At 46.9% G+C, this 16,081-nt stretch overlaps 1 protein-coding gene across 3 annotated transcripts; it reads left to right on the top strand.

Moving 5' to 3' along the window:
* Positions 1 to 2,023: 2,023 nt before the first annotated feature.
* On the top strand, positions 2,024 to 12,163 carry LOC117797250. Of its 3 annotated transcripts, XM_034648581.1 has the most exons (3): positions 2,024 to 2,564; positions 8,237 to 8,422; positions 9,163 to 12,163. In XM_034648581.1, the coding sequence occupies exons 1-3, from the start codon at positions 2,129 to 2,131 to the stop codon at positions 9,300 to 9,302; spliced, it is 762 nt and encodes a 253-aa protein (XP_034504472.1). In that variant the 5' UTR covers positions 2,024 to 2,128; the 3' UTR covers positions 9,303 to 12,163. The 3 variants fall into 3 exon arrangements, 1 of the variants encoding a protein (XP_034504472.1); XR_004622190.1 differs by lacking the exon at positions 8,237 to 8,422; XR_004622191.1 differs by lacking the exon at positions 8,237 to 8,422 and having other exon boundaries at positions 2,024 to 2,809.
* The last annotated feature ends 3,918 nt before the right edge of the window (positions 12,164 to 16,081 follow it).

Genomic DNA, 16,081 nt, shown 5'->3' with positions numbered 1-16,081 from the left:
GTCATGACCTGAGCTGAGGGCCGATGCTTAACCGACTGAGCCCCCCAGGCGCCCCAAGGCCAAGAACTTTGTAATCAAGTTTTCAGACTCCTCAGCTCTACCACCGGGGGTATGGATGTGAAGCAAGACCTTCCCTCTCCGACAGGGTTGCTTCTCCGTGCTCAGCAGCATTCAGCACAGTTGAGCACCCCTCCTGCTTGGTGAGGCTGACCTAGGAAGGCAGCCTTTTATGACGGAAGCAAGGATGAAAAGCATCGTGAGATCAGTCCTGCTGCCCTCCTGGCAGACAGTCAAGCTGCAGACTGGTCTCTAGGATGCCACCGTCTCCTGGCTCTTCTGTGACCTCGCAGAGCATTCGTTCTCAGCCCCGTCTTCCGTTGCCTCTTCTTCTCCCTGGTACTTGGACTGGGGAGAGCCCCAGGGTCAGCGTGTCCTTTCCTCTATCTACACACACTCTCGGTGATCTTATCCAGTCTCAAGGCTTTACGTGCCGTTGATATTCCAACAATGCCCGGATTTACCCCTTTAGCTCAGCTCTCTCGTGAACGTCAGACTCATGTATCCAAGTGTCCACTTGACCTCTCCAGCGAGTGTTTAATAGACACGTCGAACTTACCATGTCCCAGATGGAAACATCGATCCTCTCTTCTCCTTCTCCCCTGAAACTGCTCCTCCATTAATATTCCCCTCCTCAGTCGAAGGGAATGTCATCCTTTGCATTTTGAGGCCAACAACTGTGGTATTGTTCTTGATTCCTTTCTTTTCCTTTTCCCCCTCTTCCACCCTGTCAGTAAAGTCTGTTGTTTTCACCTTCAGAACTCCTGCAGCATCTAACATCCAGCCGTCTCTCACTACCTCCCCTGCTACCACCTAGTCCGAGAGACCATTTCCTCCCACCAGTACCATTGTAAAAGTCTGGGACCTGGACTCCCTGCTTCTATGCTTAACTTCACACAGCAGCCTGAGTAATCCTTTCAAAATATAACTCAGATCATGCAACTCTGCTCAGAACCCTCCAATGCTTCATTGTACTCCGAGTAAAAACGAAAATCCTACAAAAGTCCTTATGCTCTGCAGTCATCTGTCCTCCCACACCCTTACCTTTCAGAACAAATCCCCTACTGTTTATCTTCCCTCTCACTCACTCTTTCTAATGTCTGTTCTCTTTGCTGTTCCTAAAAGACAGGCATACTCGCTTTAAGAAATCCCCTCCCCTCCCCCAGATCTTCTGCAAGGCTAGAGATTTAAGCCTTTGCTTAAATGTCAACTTATCCAGGTTGCTTAACTACCCTATTTAAAAATGTTATTCATAGCTTCCCCCCATTCTCCTTCCTGTTAATTTTCCCCATAGACCTTATCACCTTAACCGGCTATATAATTTACATACTTATTATATTTTTTGTCTTTCTTTTTCTTTCTTTTTTGTTTGTTTTTGCTCTGCTCTATTCTCTGATGAGTCCCACGTACTTCTAGCAGTGTCTAGCACGTAGGTATCAAGAAAGGATTACTGAATAAGGCTCTGAAAACCAGAGGCCCAACTGTCACTACACAATATTCCTGAGATGTCAAGGTCACGGACTGATTTGAGCTCCAGGCCAGCCCTCACCAGCTGCTCGCTCAACTGAATCTCCACTCTGGCCATTCATGAGGCTTAATGGGGGGGCTGGAGTAGACACCCCCTCTTTTCCTACGTGGACAGTGCAGGTGATCCAACCCCTCTTTATATGTGGGACCTCAGTCTTTCTCTCTAACGCCTCCTCTCCGAAATCCGCACCCCTCGTTGACCCCCGGCCCGCCGCCTCTCTCACAGCCTCTCCAGAAGCTGAGGCCCTTGACCACAAAGAGGGGCTGGCGCTGGCCACCCTTGCCAACCCTCGATGACCGCAGGTGTAAATGCGCCTTTCCGCCAGCAGGGGGCAGGAGCTGCCCGGCAATCCAGTGCTGGGCGCGCGCCCCCCTCCGGCCCGAGTTTCCCTGCAGGTTCCCCGCTTCTCCTCAGCTCCCCGCCTCCTTCCTGGGCGGAGTGAGAGAGGGCGCCAGTGCCCCTGTGAGTCAATGCGCGCTTGCGGGGGTGGTGGGTGACGCGGTGCCGAGCATCGGTTCGGGAAAGCCAGGCTCCCGCCCTGGGATGATGCTCTTCGGGCTCCCGGGCTGCTCGAATAACACTCCGGCGGCGCTGCCCCTGCGCCCCGAGAGACCGGGGCCACCCCGTTATTCCTCAGGTCCCTTCACCCCAGGGGCTCCGCCACCGCGGGGGCGGGTCACAGCTCGTGCAGAGCAGTCTGGAGGCTCTACACGGAGGGCCTCCCGCCTCCTCCACAGAAACAATACCCGGACTTGGGGGCACAGCCCGGGAACCAGGCGCTGCCGGAGAGGAGGGCGCGGAGCCGGGGAGACCGCTCCTCTCCCTCCGCACCCTCGCTGGTGCAGGCGGGTCCAACTGCCGCCGCCGCCCGGGCCGGCAGGGGGCGCTGCGCCGCCGTTCCCCGCGCGCCCGGGGACCAGAGGTGACCTCTGGTTCTTCCTCAGAGGTGGCTTGCCAAAGGCTTTTCGAAATCCTGCTGGTAAGTAAGCAAATCGGCTTCAAATAAAGAGCGCCTACTGTGAGCTCTTCGTTACGACGGTGGTTAGATGGGCGGAAGGCGGGGTGCCTGCTTCTCTGCTGGGCTGCTGCGGGGCGAGAGGTGGGGGTGTCCAGGTCAACTCTGGGCTACATCGCTGGGTAGTTTTAAGTTTTCTTCGTAACTTCATTTTTTGGACTTTCTATTACCGGAGTCTTCCTTACGGACTGAGAACGGGCTACAGTGAGGTAATCTCTTTGACTTCTTCCTTTATAGATGCAACCACATGCGGATGGTAAGCGTAAATGAAACGTTGAGAAAGCAAATCTGGTAAAAAGGATGTTTTCCTTCGGTCCTTTTTGTTAGGCCCCAGTTTTCTTTTCCAGACGCAGTTCAGGTTTTTTGTATCCCTTCACAGTCTTTATATATTACACACATTTAAAAGGTTATTAATGTATTCAATGGAATATTACTCAGCCATCAGAAAAATGAAATCTTGCCATTTGCTACAAGGTGGAAGGACCTGGAGGGTATAATGCTAAGTGAAATAAGTCATTCAGAGAAAGACAATTATCATCTGATCTCACTGATATGTGGAATTTAAGACACAAAACAAAGGGTCGTAGGGGAAGAGAGGAAAAAAATAAAACCAGATGAAACCAGACAGGGAGACAAACCAGAAGAGACTCTTAATCATAGGAAACAAACTGAGGGTCGCTGGAGGGGAGGGAGATGGAAGGATGGGGTAACTGGGTGATGGCCATTAAGGAGGGCACATGATGTAATGAGCACTGGGTGTTATATAAGACTGATGAATCTCTGACCCCCACCTCTGAAACTAAGAATACATTATAAATTAATTGAATTTAAATTAAAAAATTTAAAATAATAAATATACTATTACACAAAAATAAATAAATAAAAATAAAAGTCTATTAACAGGGCGCCCGGGTGGCTCAGTGGGTTAAGCGTCTGCCTTCAGCTCAGGTCATGATCCCGGGGTCCTGGGATCAAGCCAGCTGCCAACTCACTGCTCAGTGGTTTGTCTGTTTGTCCCTCTCCCTCTGCCCCTCCCCACTGCTCCCCAGCGTGTGCCGGAGCTCTCTCTCTCTCTCTCTCTCAAATAAGTAAAGAAAATCTTTAAAAAAAAGTTTATTAACATGTATATTCATGCATGTGTTTCTCTCCTCTTTTTCCCGCACAAATAATAACATTTTATACGCAGTGTTATACCTGTTACCTCTTTCCTACTAGGAATATATTTTGGACATACTTCATGCCAGTAGCAAAAGTATACTTGGTTCTATTTGCATAGTATTCTGTTGTAAGGATATACATCATATTTTAACCAGTCCCATGTTCAGGACATTATGTTTGTTTCCCAGCTTTTCCTAGTATAAACCAGTGAGGATGGCTATACTGGAACAAAGCAGCAACACGAAGCCCCATGTATTTCTCTGTAGCGCACGTGCTGTGCACAAGGCCGTCTGGTACGACCCGTCTTCCCCGGAGATAAGTTCTGAAGCTCCTGCACGGGTGTGGGGTCCGGGAGCTGTGGGGTGACAACAGAAACCCTTCCAGATGCACCTGCTGTTACCGGACCGAATGAAGCCTGGGAAAAGAACATTCTGGGCACAGCGGAGCTATTGTTTTTATTATGACTATTATTTATTTATTTTGTAATGGGTATCTGAGAAGTCAGTATCAATTGGGTTAAACTTTGTTCTTTTAATGTTGCCATTTTAGTATATGGCGGACAAACTGAGGTACTAGGATGGACAAGTAACTTATTTTAACATTCACTTGGAGCATATTCTGGAGCAAATTGAAAGTTCCCATGTGTAAGACAATAAATTGCCTCGTTGAACCCTCACAACAGACTACAAGGTGGGTCTGATTGTCCCCGTGTTAGAGATTGTCTGAGGCCCAGACAGAAGGTAAGAGCAGGGAGCCGCAGAATCCTGAGCGCCTGCCTCCAAGCTTGCGTGTTCTTCCTGGCACGCAGCTTCTCAGAGGGAGGCAGGGTACGAGGGAGGGTTAAGGTCAGTTCTGCCCACTCAGGCTGCCTCTGGTTCTCATCTCTAAGAAGGGCATATCACCCAGACTGAAATACCCGCCTTGTTGGGGTTTTGTTTCCTAGGTAGTCGTGTTTCCTTAAGCAAATGTATTTGGAGAGTGTGACAGATGGAATTAGTGTCTGTTCCAGTGGTTTTCTCACTTTTCACACCCCTGTCATCTCCAGGTGTGAGCTGTGTTTATTTATTTTTTATTTTTTTTAAAGATTTTATTTATTTATTTGTCAGAGAGAGAGAGAGCACAACGCAGGGGGATCGGCAGGCAGAGGGAGAGGGAGAAGCAGGCTCCCCATTGAGCAGGGAGCCAGATGCAGGGGTTCTGGGATCATGACCTGAGCCGAAGGCAGACGCTCAACTGACTGAGCCACCCAGGCGTCCTGCAAGCTGTGTTTACCAACACAAGTAACGAAATTATGTTTGCTGTTTTAATTGATCATACATGCATGTTATACTATATATTATATATATAATTGTTATGTGAGGCTTTTCAGTCCCTGAGTTAAATGGTTTCACCACAGCAGAGACACTTGGTATTCAGCTCTTCATTAGCCCCCCTGCATTATAAAGATAAATGTACGTTTCTCTTTGGGTGTTTGCAATATTATGTATTAAGCTGCTGGCACTATGGTAAAGTAGTTGTCAAAGTGTGGTCCAAGGACCTTGATGGCCCCCCAAACTCTGTTGAGGTGTCTGTGAGGTCCTAACCCATATCACTATCTGTGGGAGGCTGAATTTTCTTTGTGTCATCCGACAAAACAACACTGTGCCATAGATTGAATGGAAAAGCAGACATGACAATCCAGCCAGGCACTAAAGGACTATTCACAAATGTGAAGCAATGCTGTTGTTCATATTAAGTTTTGGTTTTGGAAAATGGAATTATTTTTCATAAAAATATATCAATGTCATATGCTGGATTCACTATTGGTATTTTATTTTATTATTTTTTAAAGATTTTATTTATTTAATTGAGAAAGAAAGCACAGGAGCGAGAGAGATTGAGAGGACAAGGCAGGGGAGAGGCAGAGGGAGAAGCAGACTCCCAGCGCAGTGGAGAGCCTGACGTGGGGCTCGATCCCAGGACCCTGGGCTCATGACCCAAGCTGAAGGCAGACGCTTAACGACTGAGCTGCCCAGGCGCCCCCAGTATGAGGTGGTTTTCCTAGGCAGTGCGGGAGGACGTTGGCTGGTGCTCATCTGTCAGCAAAACAGCTGTATGTGGTCACTCATCAGTGACCTCCCCAGAACGGGGAGGGGTCGTACTGGGAATCGGAAGAAGGGTGGGCTAGATGGGTGATGGGCTTTAAGGAGGACACTTCTTGTGATGAACACGGGGTGTTGTATGAAAATGATGAATCACTGAATTCTATACCCGAGGGGTGCCGCCTGGGTGGCTTAGTCGTTGAGCGTCTGCTTTCGGCTCAGGTCATGATCCCAGGGTCCTGGGATCGAGTCCCGCATTGGGCTTCCTGCTCAGTGGGAAGCCTGCTTCTCCCTCTCCCACTCCTCCTGCTTGTGTTCCCTCTCTTGCTGGGTCTCTCTCTGTCAAATAAATAAAATCTTTAAAAAAAAAATTCTGGGGCGCCTGGGTGGCACAGCAGTTAAGCGTCTGCCTTCGGCTCAGGGCGTGATCCCGGCGTTGTGGGATCGAGCCCCCACATCAGGCTCTTCCTCTATGAGCCTGCTTCTTCCTCTCCCACTCCCCCTGCTTGTGTTCCCTCTCTCGCTGGCTGTCTCCATCGCTGTCGAATAAATAAATAAAATCTTTAAAAAAAAATTCTACACCTGAAACTAATATTGCACTGTCTGTTAACTAGTTGGAATTTAAGTGAAAACGTGGGGAAAAAAGATTAGAGTTTTACTCACAGCTCTGCCATTCACCAACTTCGTGACCTCAGACAAGGAGCTCACTCTTCCTTTTCTACCAGGAAAACAGTAAAATTCTCTGATAGGGACATAATCAGTTTGATGGTGGGTCACCCTGAATTCTGAGCACAGGTAAGAGTCAATATCATCTCTAGGGAAGTCGAGGAGGGGGTAACCGGCAGGACAGCATCGTTGCGAGGCCTAATAAAAATGTCTAGAATGAAAGCTGTACATCCACGTAGTGTCCGGCTCCTCCGTTTCCGATGCTCGGTGGAAAATGGTGATGTATGTATATGATGGGCGAAGCCAGCACCCGTCAAAGTTTCCTCGTGGGTGTGATGTTCCGGGCCTCTTGATTGCCCATCAGACCAAAGGTAGATGAAGGGAAGAAACTTTATGGGAGACAGCTGAGGACGGCAACTCCGACACTCACGTCTGCGGTCTGAGAGACTTGTTGATTGACTGTATGTACACCTCTTGCCACGTTCACCAGCAGGGTCCTTAGGCTAGCTGGTTCTGGAGTTCTGGGAAGGCTGATGTGCTGATTCCATCCCTTGCCTTACTGAAACGCGGACGCAAGTCTCAGGCAGCTTCTCCTGTCGTGAGAAAACTCACAATTTTAACCATGAAGACAAAAACAATGCAATCTTTGTGAAAAAGTGACTTATTTTCCTTTAAATAAACTAACAACTGTTTTTAAGAAAAGTTAGCCTTCGTGGGATTAACGGTTTTCAAAGGGAAACCCAATTTGCAAACAAAACAGTTCTTACCTAAACATATATAAACCAGCATGTGCACACATACGGTCCCACATCAACTCACACACACAAGTAATGCTCAGTTAGGGAGTGAACAAACGACAGAGCGGAAAGAGATCTTTATTTTTTAATTTTTTAAAGATTTTATTTATTTATTTGACAGAGATAGAGACAGCCAGCGAGAGAGGGAACACAAGCAGGGGGAGTGGGAGAGGAAGAAGCAGGCTCATAGCAGAGGAGCCTGATGTGGGGCTCGATCCCATAACGCCGGGATCACGCCCTGAGCCAAAGGCAGACGCTTATCCGCTGTGCCACCCAGGCGCCCCTATTTTTTAATTTTTTTTAAAGATTTTATTTATTTATCTGACAGAGAGAGAGGCAGTCAGCGAGAGAGGGAACACAAGCAGGGGAAGTGGGAGAGGAAGAAGCAGGCTCCCAGCAGGAGCCTGATGTGGGGCTCGATCCCAGGACTCTGGGATCACGCCCTGAGCCAAAGAAAGACGGTTAACGACTGAGCCACCCAGGCGCCCCCAGAAAGAGATCTTTAGAGCATAACCTTCACTTGGGAGCAGAGGAGTGGAGGATGAAGTGATTTGCCAACCTCCAACAGCCAGCTCGTGACAGGCACCAAACTGCAAGTTTCTCTCCTCATGTTTGTGGGGACGTCAGGCTCTCTGTCAGAGGCTGGGAAACTTTCTAGATGTGAAGAAGTAACATGAGGGGCGCCTGGGTGGCACAGCGGTTGAGCATCTGCCTTCGGCTCAGGGCGTGATCCTGGCGTTATGGGATCGAGCCCCACATCAGGCTCCTCTGCTATGAGCCTGCTTCTTCCTCTCCCACTCCCCCTGCTTGTGCTCCCTCTCTCACTGGCTGTTTCTATCTCTGTCGAATAAATAATATCTTTAAAAAAAAAAAAAAAAAAGAAGTAACATGAAGTTAGTCCATCTGATAGGCAATCTGCTTAAGACCATTGCAGACTTTTTCCATGTGGCCTTCACCCTAAAGTCTGGGAAGAAAACATCTACAGTGTCCTTTCTACGGATTAGAGGAAAGAGAGAGGCACGACGTTCTATTTTGGGTAGGAATATCCACGTCCGAGAGGGACGCACCGATTTCTGCGGATGTCATCTGCCCGGCAAACACCCTTTCCTGGGACTCCCAGGTACGAAAAAAGGGAGCTGGAGTATTAGACCTGGAGACAGGAACGTGACACCCAGGCGATACTCAGAAACCCTGAGCACCACCTGGAAAGTTTCCTGATGATGGGCCCCATGTAAGGAAGACTTGGGATCTTTATTTTGAGGCAAAGAACTATGTGTAGGAAACAGGAAGTCTGCTCTCTCAGACCGGAAATGCTCACATTTTCTTTTTAACAGCCTTATCAACAGGCATAGGTATTTCCAAGTGGAAATAGTTTTTCAGATACAAGGCATACAGTTTGTCAATTCCCTTCTAAGCTAGCCCAGGGCAGAAAAGCGTTGGCAGGGACCCCCGCCTCCCTCGCAGGCTATGGAATCTGGTGGCTGGGAGAGGCCAACACTTGAGAGATGGAAGTTGTTAGGTTAACCGGACTGCTCGAGTAAGGGGCAAGAATCCACTTTGGGGTTTGGAAATCACCTTGTGTGACCGTCCCATACAGGGGTGACTAGGTGGTAGGCACTTCCTTTACTGACAAGTCCTCTCCTCTCCTCGCCTCTCACCCAGAGAACAAAGGCGGGTGAGGGAGAAGGAGGCTGTGAGAACAGGGCTTGCTGTGAGCAGAGGAAGCGTAAGGGTAGATAAGTTGGGGGAAGAGAATTTATGACATGAAGTGTTTGGACAAGGAGTTCTCAGAAAGGTATTTTGGAGGAAAAGGAGCATGGCCTGCTCTCTGACCCCACTCTTCTTGACCTGCTTTCACAGGGAACATGAATCTGACGTGGACCCCCCTCCCCTTCCTCCTGGAGCAAACGTCTTCACCCCAAGCCTGCCTCTCTCCACACAGCAGACAGACAACCCCAAGTCACGGGTCCCTGGAGGACACCACCGATCCTGGGATGTGACCATGAGGTGACCGTGGCTGATGCATGGGGTCAATGTAATCAGATCAAGGATGTGGCACCAAAGCGGATTTCTGCAGCATTCCACCCCTGCCCTCCACCACCAGCTGCTCCAGGCACAAGCGCCACAAAGCTGCTCACGATGTCACTGGCCCTGCCTGCTTTGCCAGTGCGGGAACCAGACTCCTGCACTGCTCCTACGTAACAAGGACTTCAGGCTGTGAGATGGGGGTGCCTGTTCCCGGGGCTGGCTAGACTCCTCCTGGACCTGACACAGAAGCTGACAGACTTGCACGCCATGCCTCCAGATCTTTGAGGCCCTGGCCAAAGACTTGCCTGTGAACGCTTCTTCCCCTGCAGAGGGATCTGGTACCCAATCACGCACCATCCTGCATCTCTCTCTCGGCCTCTCCCCCCCGCCCCACTCCACCCGACATGCCTGCCACGGTGACGGTGACACTTTGTTTGGTGCAAGACATGATGGGGATGGAGGAGTTGGGGAGAGAGCACGTTATGGGGATCTGTGGAAAAGCCTGGCTTCCACCCAGCGGCTATACAAGCCGGGCTGGCTGGGTCGATGTGCTCACAGGCTGCTCTCATAGGAATCCCCGAAGGCATTTAAGAAACAAAACAGAGGACCAAGGGGCAGGGAGGGAAAAATAAAACAAGAGGAAACCAGAGAGGGAGACAAACCATAAGAGACCCTTAAGCATAGGAAACAAACTGAGGGCTGCTGGAGGCGAGGGTGGCGGGGAAGGGGTAAGTGGGGATGGAATGAGCGCTGGGTGTTAGATAAGACTGATGAAATCACTGAACTCTACCTCTGAAACGAATAACACACTGTATGTTAATTAATTGAATTTAAATTAATTTCAAAAAATAAAGAGAGGACTCTGGATGGTGCTGGGCCTGCACAGCTCCCAGTCCTTCTGGCTGGCGGGGGTCCTTCTGGCCGGCCTTCCTTCGGCTCCCTTCTCCGCAGCAGGCTCGCGCCGGGATGATTAGGGATGACAGCCAACGGGAAAACCCACTGCCTTTACAGAAGCACATCCCTGAGCGGGCACAGCACCGAAGGAGCCACTTCCTGAAGGAGACAAGGCGGAGTCAGGACTCAGGCGGGTGCCCGCTGTCGCCTCCTTGGCCCGCAGGGGGCGCTGTGCCCCCTGAATCCGCTGGCCAAGTGGAGACCAGAACTTTTTCCTGGGCTCCCCTTGAGATCTGGGGACATGGGGGCGCCTGGGTGGTTCAGTCAGTTAAGGGTCTGCATTAGGCTCAGATTATGATCCCGGGGTCCTGGGATGGGGCCCCCATCGAGCCCCTCATGGAGACCCACATCTAGCCGGGCATTGGGCTCCCTGCTCAGTGGGGAGCCTGCTTCTCCCTCTCCCTTTGCTATTCCCCCTGCTCCTACTCTCTGTCTCTCTTTCAAATACATGGATAAATAAAATCTTAGAAAAAAAAGAAAAAAAGATCTCGGGACATGGGTTTGGAAGTGTCCTGGTTACCGGCACAGGGCTGGAGGGTAATAGCTGAGAAAGCAGACGATTCAACCAGTGTAATTACAGCCTCTCTTTCAGATTACAGATTTCTGAGTTTCGCCATAACGTTCGTGCTGTTCAGCTGCTCTTAGTATCGAACTGACCACCTTCGGATTTGCATTCCAGCACGCAGGTAGGAAGAAAAGGAAGTAGGATATCTCCGAGCGCATACTTACGCTGTCAGCTTGACAGTTCGGCTGTACTGGAAAAGAGTTGATTTCATCTTGTAACCCATTATACACACGACCCACATTTTATTTTAAGTGCGCTCCATGAGCAACGGCCCAGCATGCTTTACCCGCTGAGCCAGCCTGGTGCCCCCACACAAGCCATTTCCGGAGGAGGTTTTTCTACTCACAAGGCAGCATCCATATGTGACTTCTTTCTTTACCCTGTGGCTCCACCGAAAAGGAGTGGAGGCTCTGAAGCAAGGAAACTCGACTCCAGGGCATGGACTGACTGGCCAGGTGACCATGGACTAAACTGGTGTGGACAGTTTACCGTCCTGGAATAATGGTGACAAAACTGGATACTCTGACTTTCATTTCCCCCACGATGCCAGGAGCTGTAGTTTATTGTCTTCCTTTGTGACCCTTAGCTTGCTCTAAAAGTGCTTTCTAGAAATCTTTAATGGGCCCTTGCGGTAAGTCCTGTTGGCGCCAAGGATTTTTTGTAGACTCCCATTTTCAGGATGGGAAGATTCCCTTCCCTTCTGTCCTGGTCTCCACCCGTGAATGGATTGTGCCTTTTATTGGCTAATTTTTCTGCATCTAATGATACAGTCATGTGGTATTTCTCTCCTAATCGGTTAATGGTGTGGGATTGTATAAAATTTCTGAACAGAAGCGACTCCATTTTGAAGCTGCATTTTCCTTTTCAACTAATGAACTCTTGAGCTGGGCCAGAAATGCAGTAGTTTTACAAGCAGTTGGTCATAAAATTTCAACAGGGCAACTGGCATTAGGATCTCGTGAGGACAGTAAAGTTAATTAATACATACCAGGGGCAATTTCATTTGATAGCACCAATAAAGTAATCAATAAGGTACTAATGAGAAGCGGCTCAACCGATTAGCACCAAATTATCAGGGTTTTTTAATTTTTTCCTTCTCTTCTTTATCTAAATCACATAATTACCCCTTCCTTCTTTTTCATAAAAACCTCTAGCTCTCCCCACATGAAGGGACACTTTTCTGGTTATTCTGGAGTCTGTGCTCCCCGAATTGTAACTCTGGGACCCCAAATAAAAACCTTTGTTCTTTTTTCAGTTTCGCCTTCTTTTTTTTTTTTTTTAAGATTTATTTATTTATTTATTTATTCAACAGAGATAGAGACAGCCAGTGAGAGAGGGAACACAAGCAGGGGGGAGTGGGAGAGGAAGAAGCAGGCTCTCAGCAGAGGAGCCTGATGTGGGGCTCGATCCCGTAACGCCGGGATCACGCCCTGAGCCGAAGGCAGAAGCTTAACCGCTGTGCCACCCAGGCACCCCTCGCCTTCTTTTCTTGGTTAACAATGGGGTGACTTGCATTAATTGAATTTAGAGTACTAAACCAACTTTGGCATTAATCCATTCTGGTTATGCTAAATTATCTTTTTTTATACATAACTGAATTGATTTTGCTAATATTTAAGGATTTCATTTTCCCTTTATGTTCATGAATGAAATTGGTATGTGTTATTGTGATTTTTTTTTTATCTTGTCTGATTTTGGTATCCAGGTTATACGTCAGCCTTCAGAAATGAGTTGAGGAGTATTTCTTCTTTTTTTATTTCCTATATTGGAATTGTGTGTTATTTTTTACAGAACTCATCTGTAACATTATCTGGCCTGACATTTTCTTTGTGACCATTTTTAACTTCCTTTCAATTTTTTAAAATTGTTATGGAAACACTGAGTTTTCTATTTCTTCTTGAGATAGCTGTAGCAGGTTGTATTTTTATCCAGGAATTTATCCATTTCATCTAAAGTGTTTAAATATAACAGCACAACCGGGTGTTGTATGGACGTGTTGAATCACTACATTGTACACCTGAAACTAATGTTACCCTGTATGTTAACTTACTGGAATTAAAATAAAAACGTAATAAATATATCAGCATAAAGCTGTTCATACTCTGTTTAATATTTGCAACATCTGGTTTTACATCCTATTTGTCTGACCTTTTATTTGTATCTTTTTTATTGATAAATCTTATGAGATGTGTCTTTTATTAGGCTTATTACACAAAGAATTTTTCAGATATGTAGAAGCTAAAAGAGTTCATTGCCCGAAGAAAGTCCTCCAGACAGAGAATAAAACGACAGCAGGTGGAAATAGGAATGAATTGTGTAGACAAGGAATGGAGGACATTGGAAATTGTAACTACATGACAATATGAATAATTGCTGGGGATGGTGCATGGAAATAGTTTTGGGAGGTTTGCGGTATAATTCTAAATACTGGATTTTGATCTCCATGAAGGAATATGTTTGTTTTCTTTTTTTTTTTTTAAGATTTTATTATTTATTTGACAGAGATAGAGACAGCTAGCGAGAGAGGGAACACAAGCAGGGGGAGTGGGAGAGGAAGAAGCAGGCTCCCAGAGGAGGAGCCTGATGTGGGACTCGATCCCAGAACGCTGGGATCACACCCTGAGCCGAAGGCAGACGCTTAACGACTGCGCCACCCAGGCGCCCCTAAAAGAAAAATCTTGAGGGGAACTTCAAGGAGAACGGGTCCCCACCCTGGTGATCATATGCATTTGAAACAGCTCGAGGGGAAAGGCCACCAGCACTGAGGCAAAATTTGAGTCCAGGTTATCAGCTGTCAGGCTGTTGTCCCAGTGGAGAGAATAACCGACCACTCAGCAGTAAGAGAAAGGATAAGGAAGTGATGGAAATCTCGGATGGAAAACGCTGCCGCTGTAAAATACACCCCAGGAGAAAGCTTATGGGAAGGGAAAACATTCTCTTGTTATTGTTAAGGGGAAAAAAAAAGCAGAAGATAAAATACTATGTATCCTAGCACACATTTTCATTTCAAATATAATCAGAAAAAATACTGGTTGGAAATTTGTGAGTATGAAGAGTGTTGATCTTTGGTTGTTGAGATTACAGCTGACTAGGTTTTTTGTTTGTTTGTTTTTGTTTTAAAGATTTTATTTATTTGAGAGAAAGAGAGCATGCTTGCACAAGCTGGGCAGGGGACAGAGGGAGAGGCAGACTCCCCGCTGGGCAGGGAGTCCCACTCAGGGCTCCATCCCAGGACCCTGAGGTCATGACCTGAGCCGAAGGCAGCCACTTCACCAACTTAACCACCCAAGCAGCCCTATGTTTGTTTTGGTCTTTTTTAAGATTTGTGCTTTTTCCAAGTCTCCTAATATTTCTATATTGAATATGTGTTGCTTCTCTAATAAGAAAAAAACGAAGATGTTATTTAAAATATTGGCTTCTTAAGCTGTGGTCCATATATACAATGGAATATTACTCAGCTATCAGAAAGAACGAATTCTCAACATTTGCTGCAACATGGACGGCACTGGAGGAGATAATGCTAAGTGAAATAAGTCAAGCAGAGAAAGACAATTATCATATGATTTCTCTCATCTATGGAACATAAGAACTAGGAGGATCGGTAGGGGAAGAAAGGGATAAAGAAAAGGGGGGTAATCAGAAGGGGGAATGAAACATGAGAGACTATGGACTATGAGAAACAAACTGAAGACTTCAGAGGGGAGGGGGTGGGGGAATGGGATAGACTGGTGATGGGTAGTAAGGAGGGCACGTATTGCATGGTGCACTGGGTGTTATACGCAACTAATGAAGCATCAAACTTTACATCGGAATCTGGGGATGTACTGTATGGTGATTAACATAATATAATAAAAAAATAAATAAAAAAATAAAATAAAATATTGGCTTCTTAAATCAGATATCAAGGTTCTTTCCAGCCTCATCAAACCCTCTTCTTGCTGCAGTGGGGACCACACAGTCACCTCGACTTTTGGACTCTTCCTCCAGGTGGGTGATACTGATAGAGGAATGTTTGGAATCCAAGCGTTGCTCAGATAATCCTTTTTTTCCCATTTTTAAAAAATTTATTATAACCCTTTATTTTGCTCAGATAATTCTTAACTGATTTCTATGGGGTTGATTCACTTCTTTCTCCCCAAGAGGACTTCAAGAAAAATGCTTAACCTCTGGATAACTGCAACTCTTTTAAAGATTCATTTATTTATTTTAGAGAGAGAGAGAGCAAGCAAGTGTGGGGAGGGGCAGAGGGAGAGGGAGAGAGAAACTTGAGCAGACTCCAGGCTGAGTGTGGAACCCAATGTGGGGTTTGATCTCAAGACCCTGAGATCTAGAGCTAAGTCAAAACCGAGAGTGGGTCACTTAGCTGACTACACCTCCAGGGGCCCCAACTGCCATATTTTTTAAAGATTGATTGATTGATTTTTAAGTAATTTCTATACCCAGTGTGGGGCTCAAACTCATGACCCCTAGATTAAAAGTCAGCATGGTCTTCTGACTGAACCAGCTAGGGGCCACAGCAATTTTTTCTTTGATGTCTTTCAGAAGGATGATTGGTAACACACACCATTTTGATACAAAAATATTTTTCTCTAAGAAGAATCGTTATTGACTTCTCCCTGGGTGTCCTACCATTCTTTCTTAAGGAGGGAGTTTGGTGTTGGGAAGAAAGCACGACTTTTGCATGATGACAGTTTTAGGTATCATTAAAAGTGTCATGAAAAGCCCCAATACTTTGAAGCCATGTGACCTTGAGCACGGTGCTTGCATCGCCTGAGCCACCCTAGCCCGTGCAGAGAGCCTGTATTAGCTACCGAGGGGCCGTTAGAGACTAAGTCTTCCAAACACTACGGAAGGCAAGCAAATGAAAGAATGGGAGCCCGATCCAGGTTTCTTTGCCTCACAAGTTCCATGACTGTATGGGAAATAAAGCCATATATACGAAGATCACATTGTGTGATAGAGTTAACAGTAGAGCAGTAAAAAAGTAAGCATGACATCAGCTTTTTTGGACAGCCACACTAAACTGATTGCTGGATCGGACGTATCTTCACCCTTCAATGCTTATGAAAAAAATATGGACTTTCTTTCATATAGGATTATGGGACAGAGAGACCTAACTACGGTGTATATACATTATTTCATGGAAAATACACTCTCTTTATGTCACACCCAGATCCTCATCTTCGATTTGAGTGAGACATCATCAGGACAAAGGTCCATGCATATTTATTC

This window comes from Ailuropoda melanoleuca, chromosome 20 (assembly GCF_002007445.2).
Source record: "Ailuropoda melanoleuca isolate Jingjing chromosome 20, ASM200744v2, whole genome shotgun sequence".
In the NCBI taxonomy this organism is placed as follows: domain Eukaryota; kingdom Metazoa; phylum Chordata; class Mammalia; order Carnivora; family Ursidae; genus Ailuropoda; species Ailuropoda melanoleuca.
Note: the sequence above shows the minus strand (reverse complement) of the source record. Positions and strands in the feature narration are given on the sequence as shown.

Excerpts from the sequence above, each read along its gene's own strand:
- LOC117797250 (XM_034648581.1), top strand. The coding sequence starts at position 2,129 with ATGATGCTCTTCGGGCTCCCGGGCTGCTCGAATAACACTCCGGCGGCG. Across the intron at positions 2,565-8,236 it reads GGCTTTTCGAAATCCTGCTG|ACTTTTTCCATGTGGCCTTC; the intron begins GTAAGTAAGCAA and ends AGACCATTGCAG. Across the intron at positions 8,423-9,162 it reads CCCTTTCCTGGGACTCCCAG|GGAACATGAATCTGACGTGG; the intron begins GTACGAAAAAAG and ends CTGCTTTCACAG.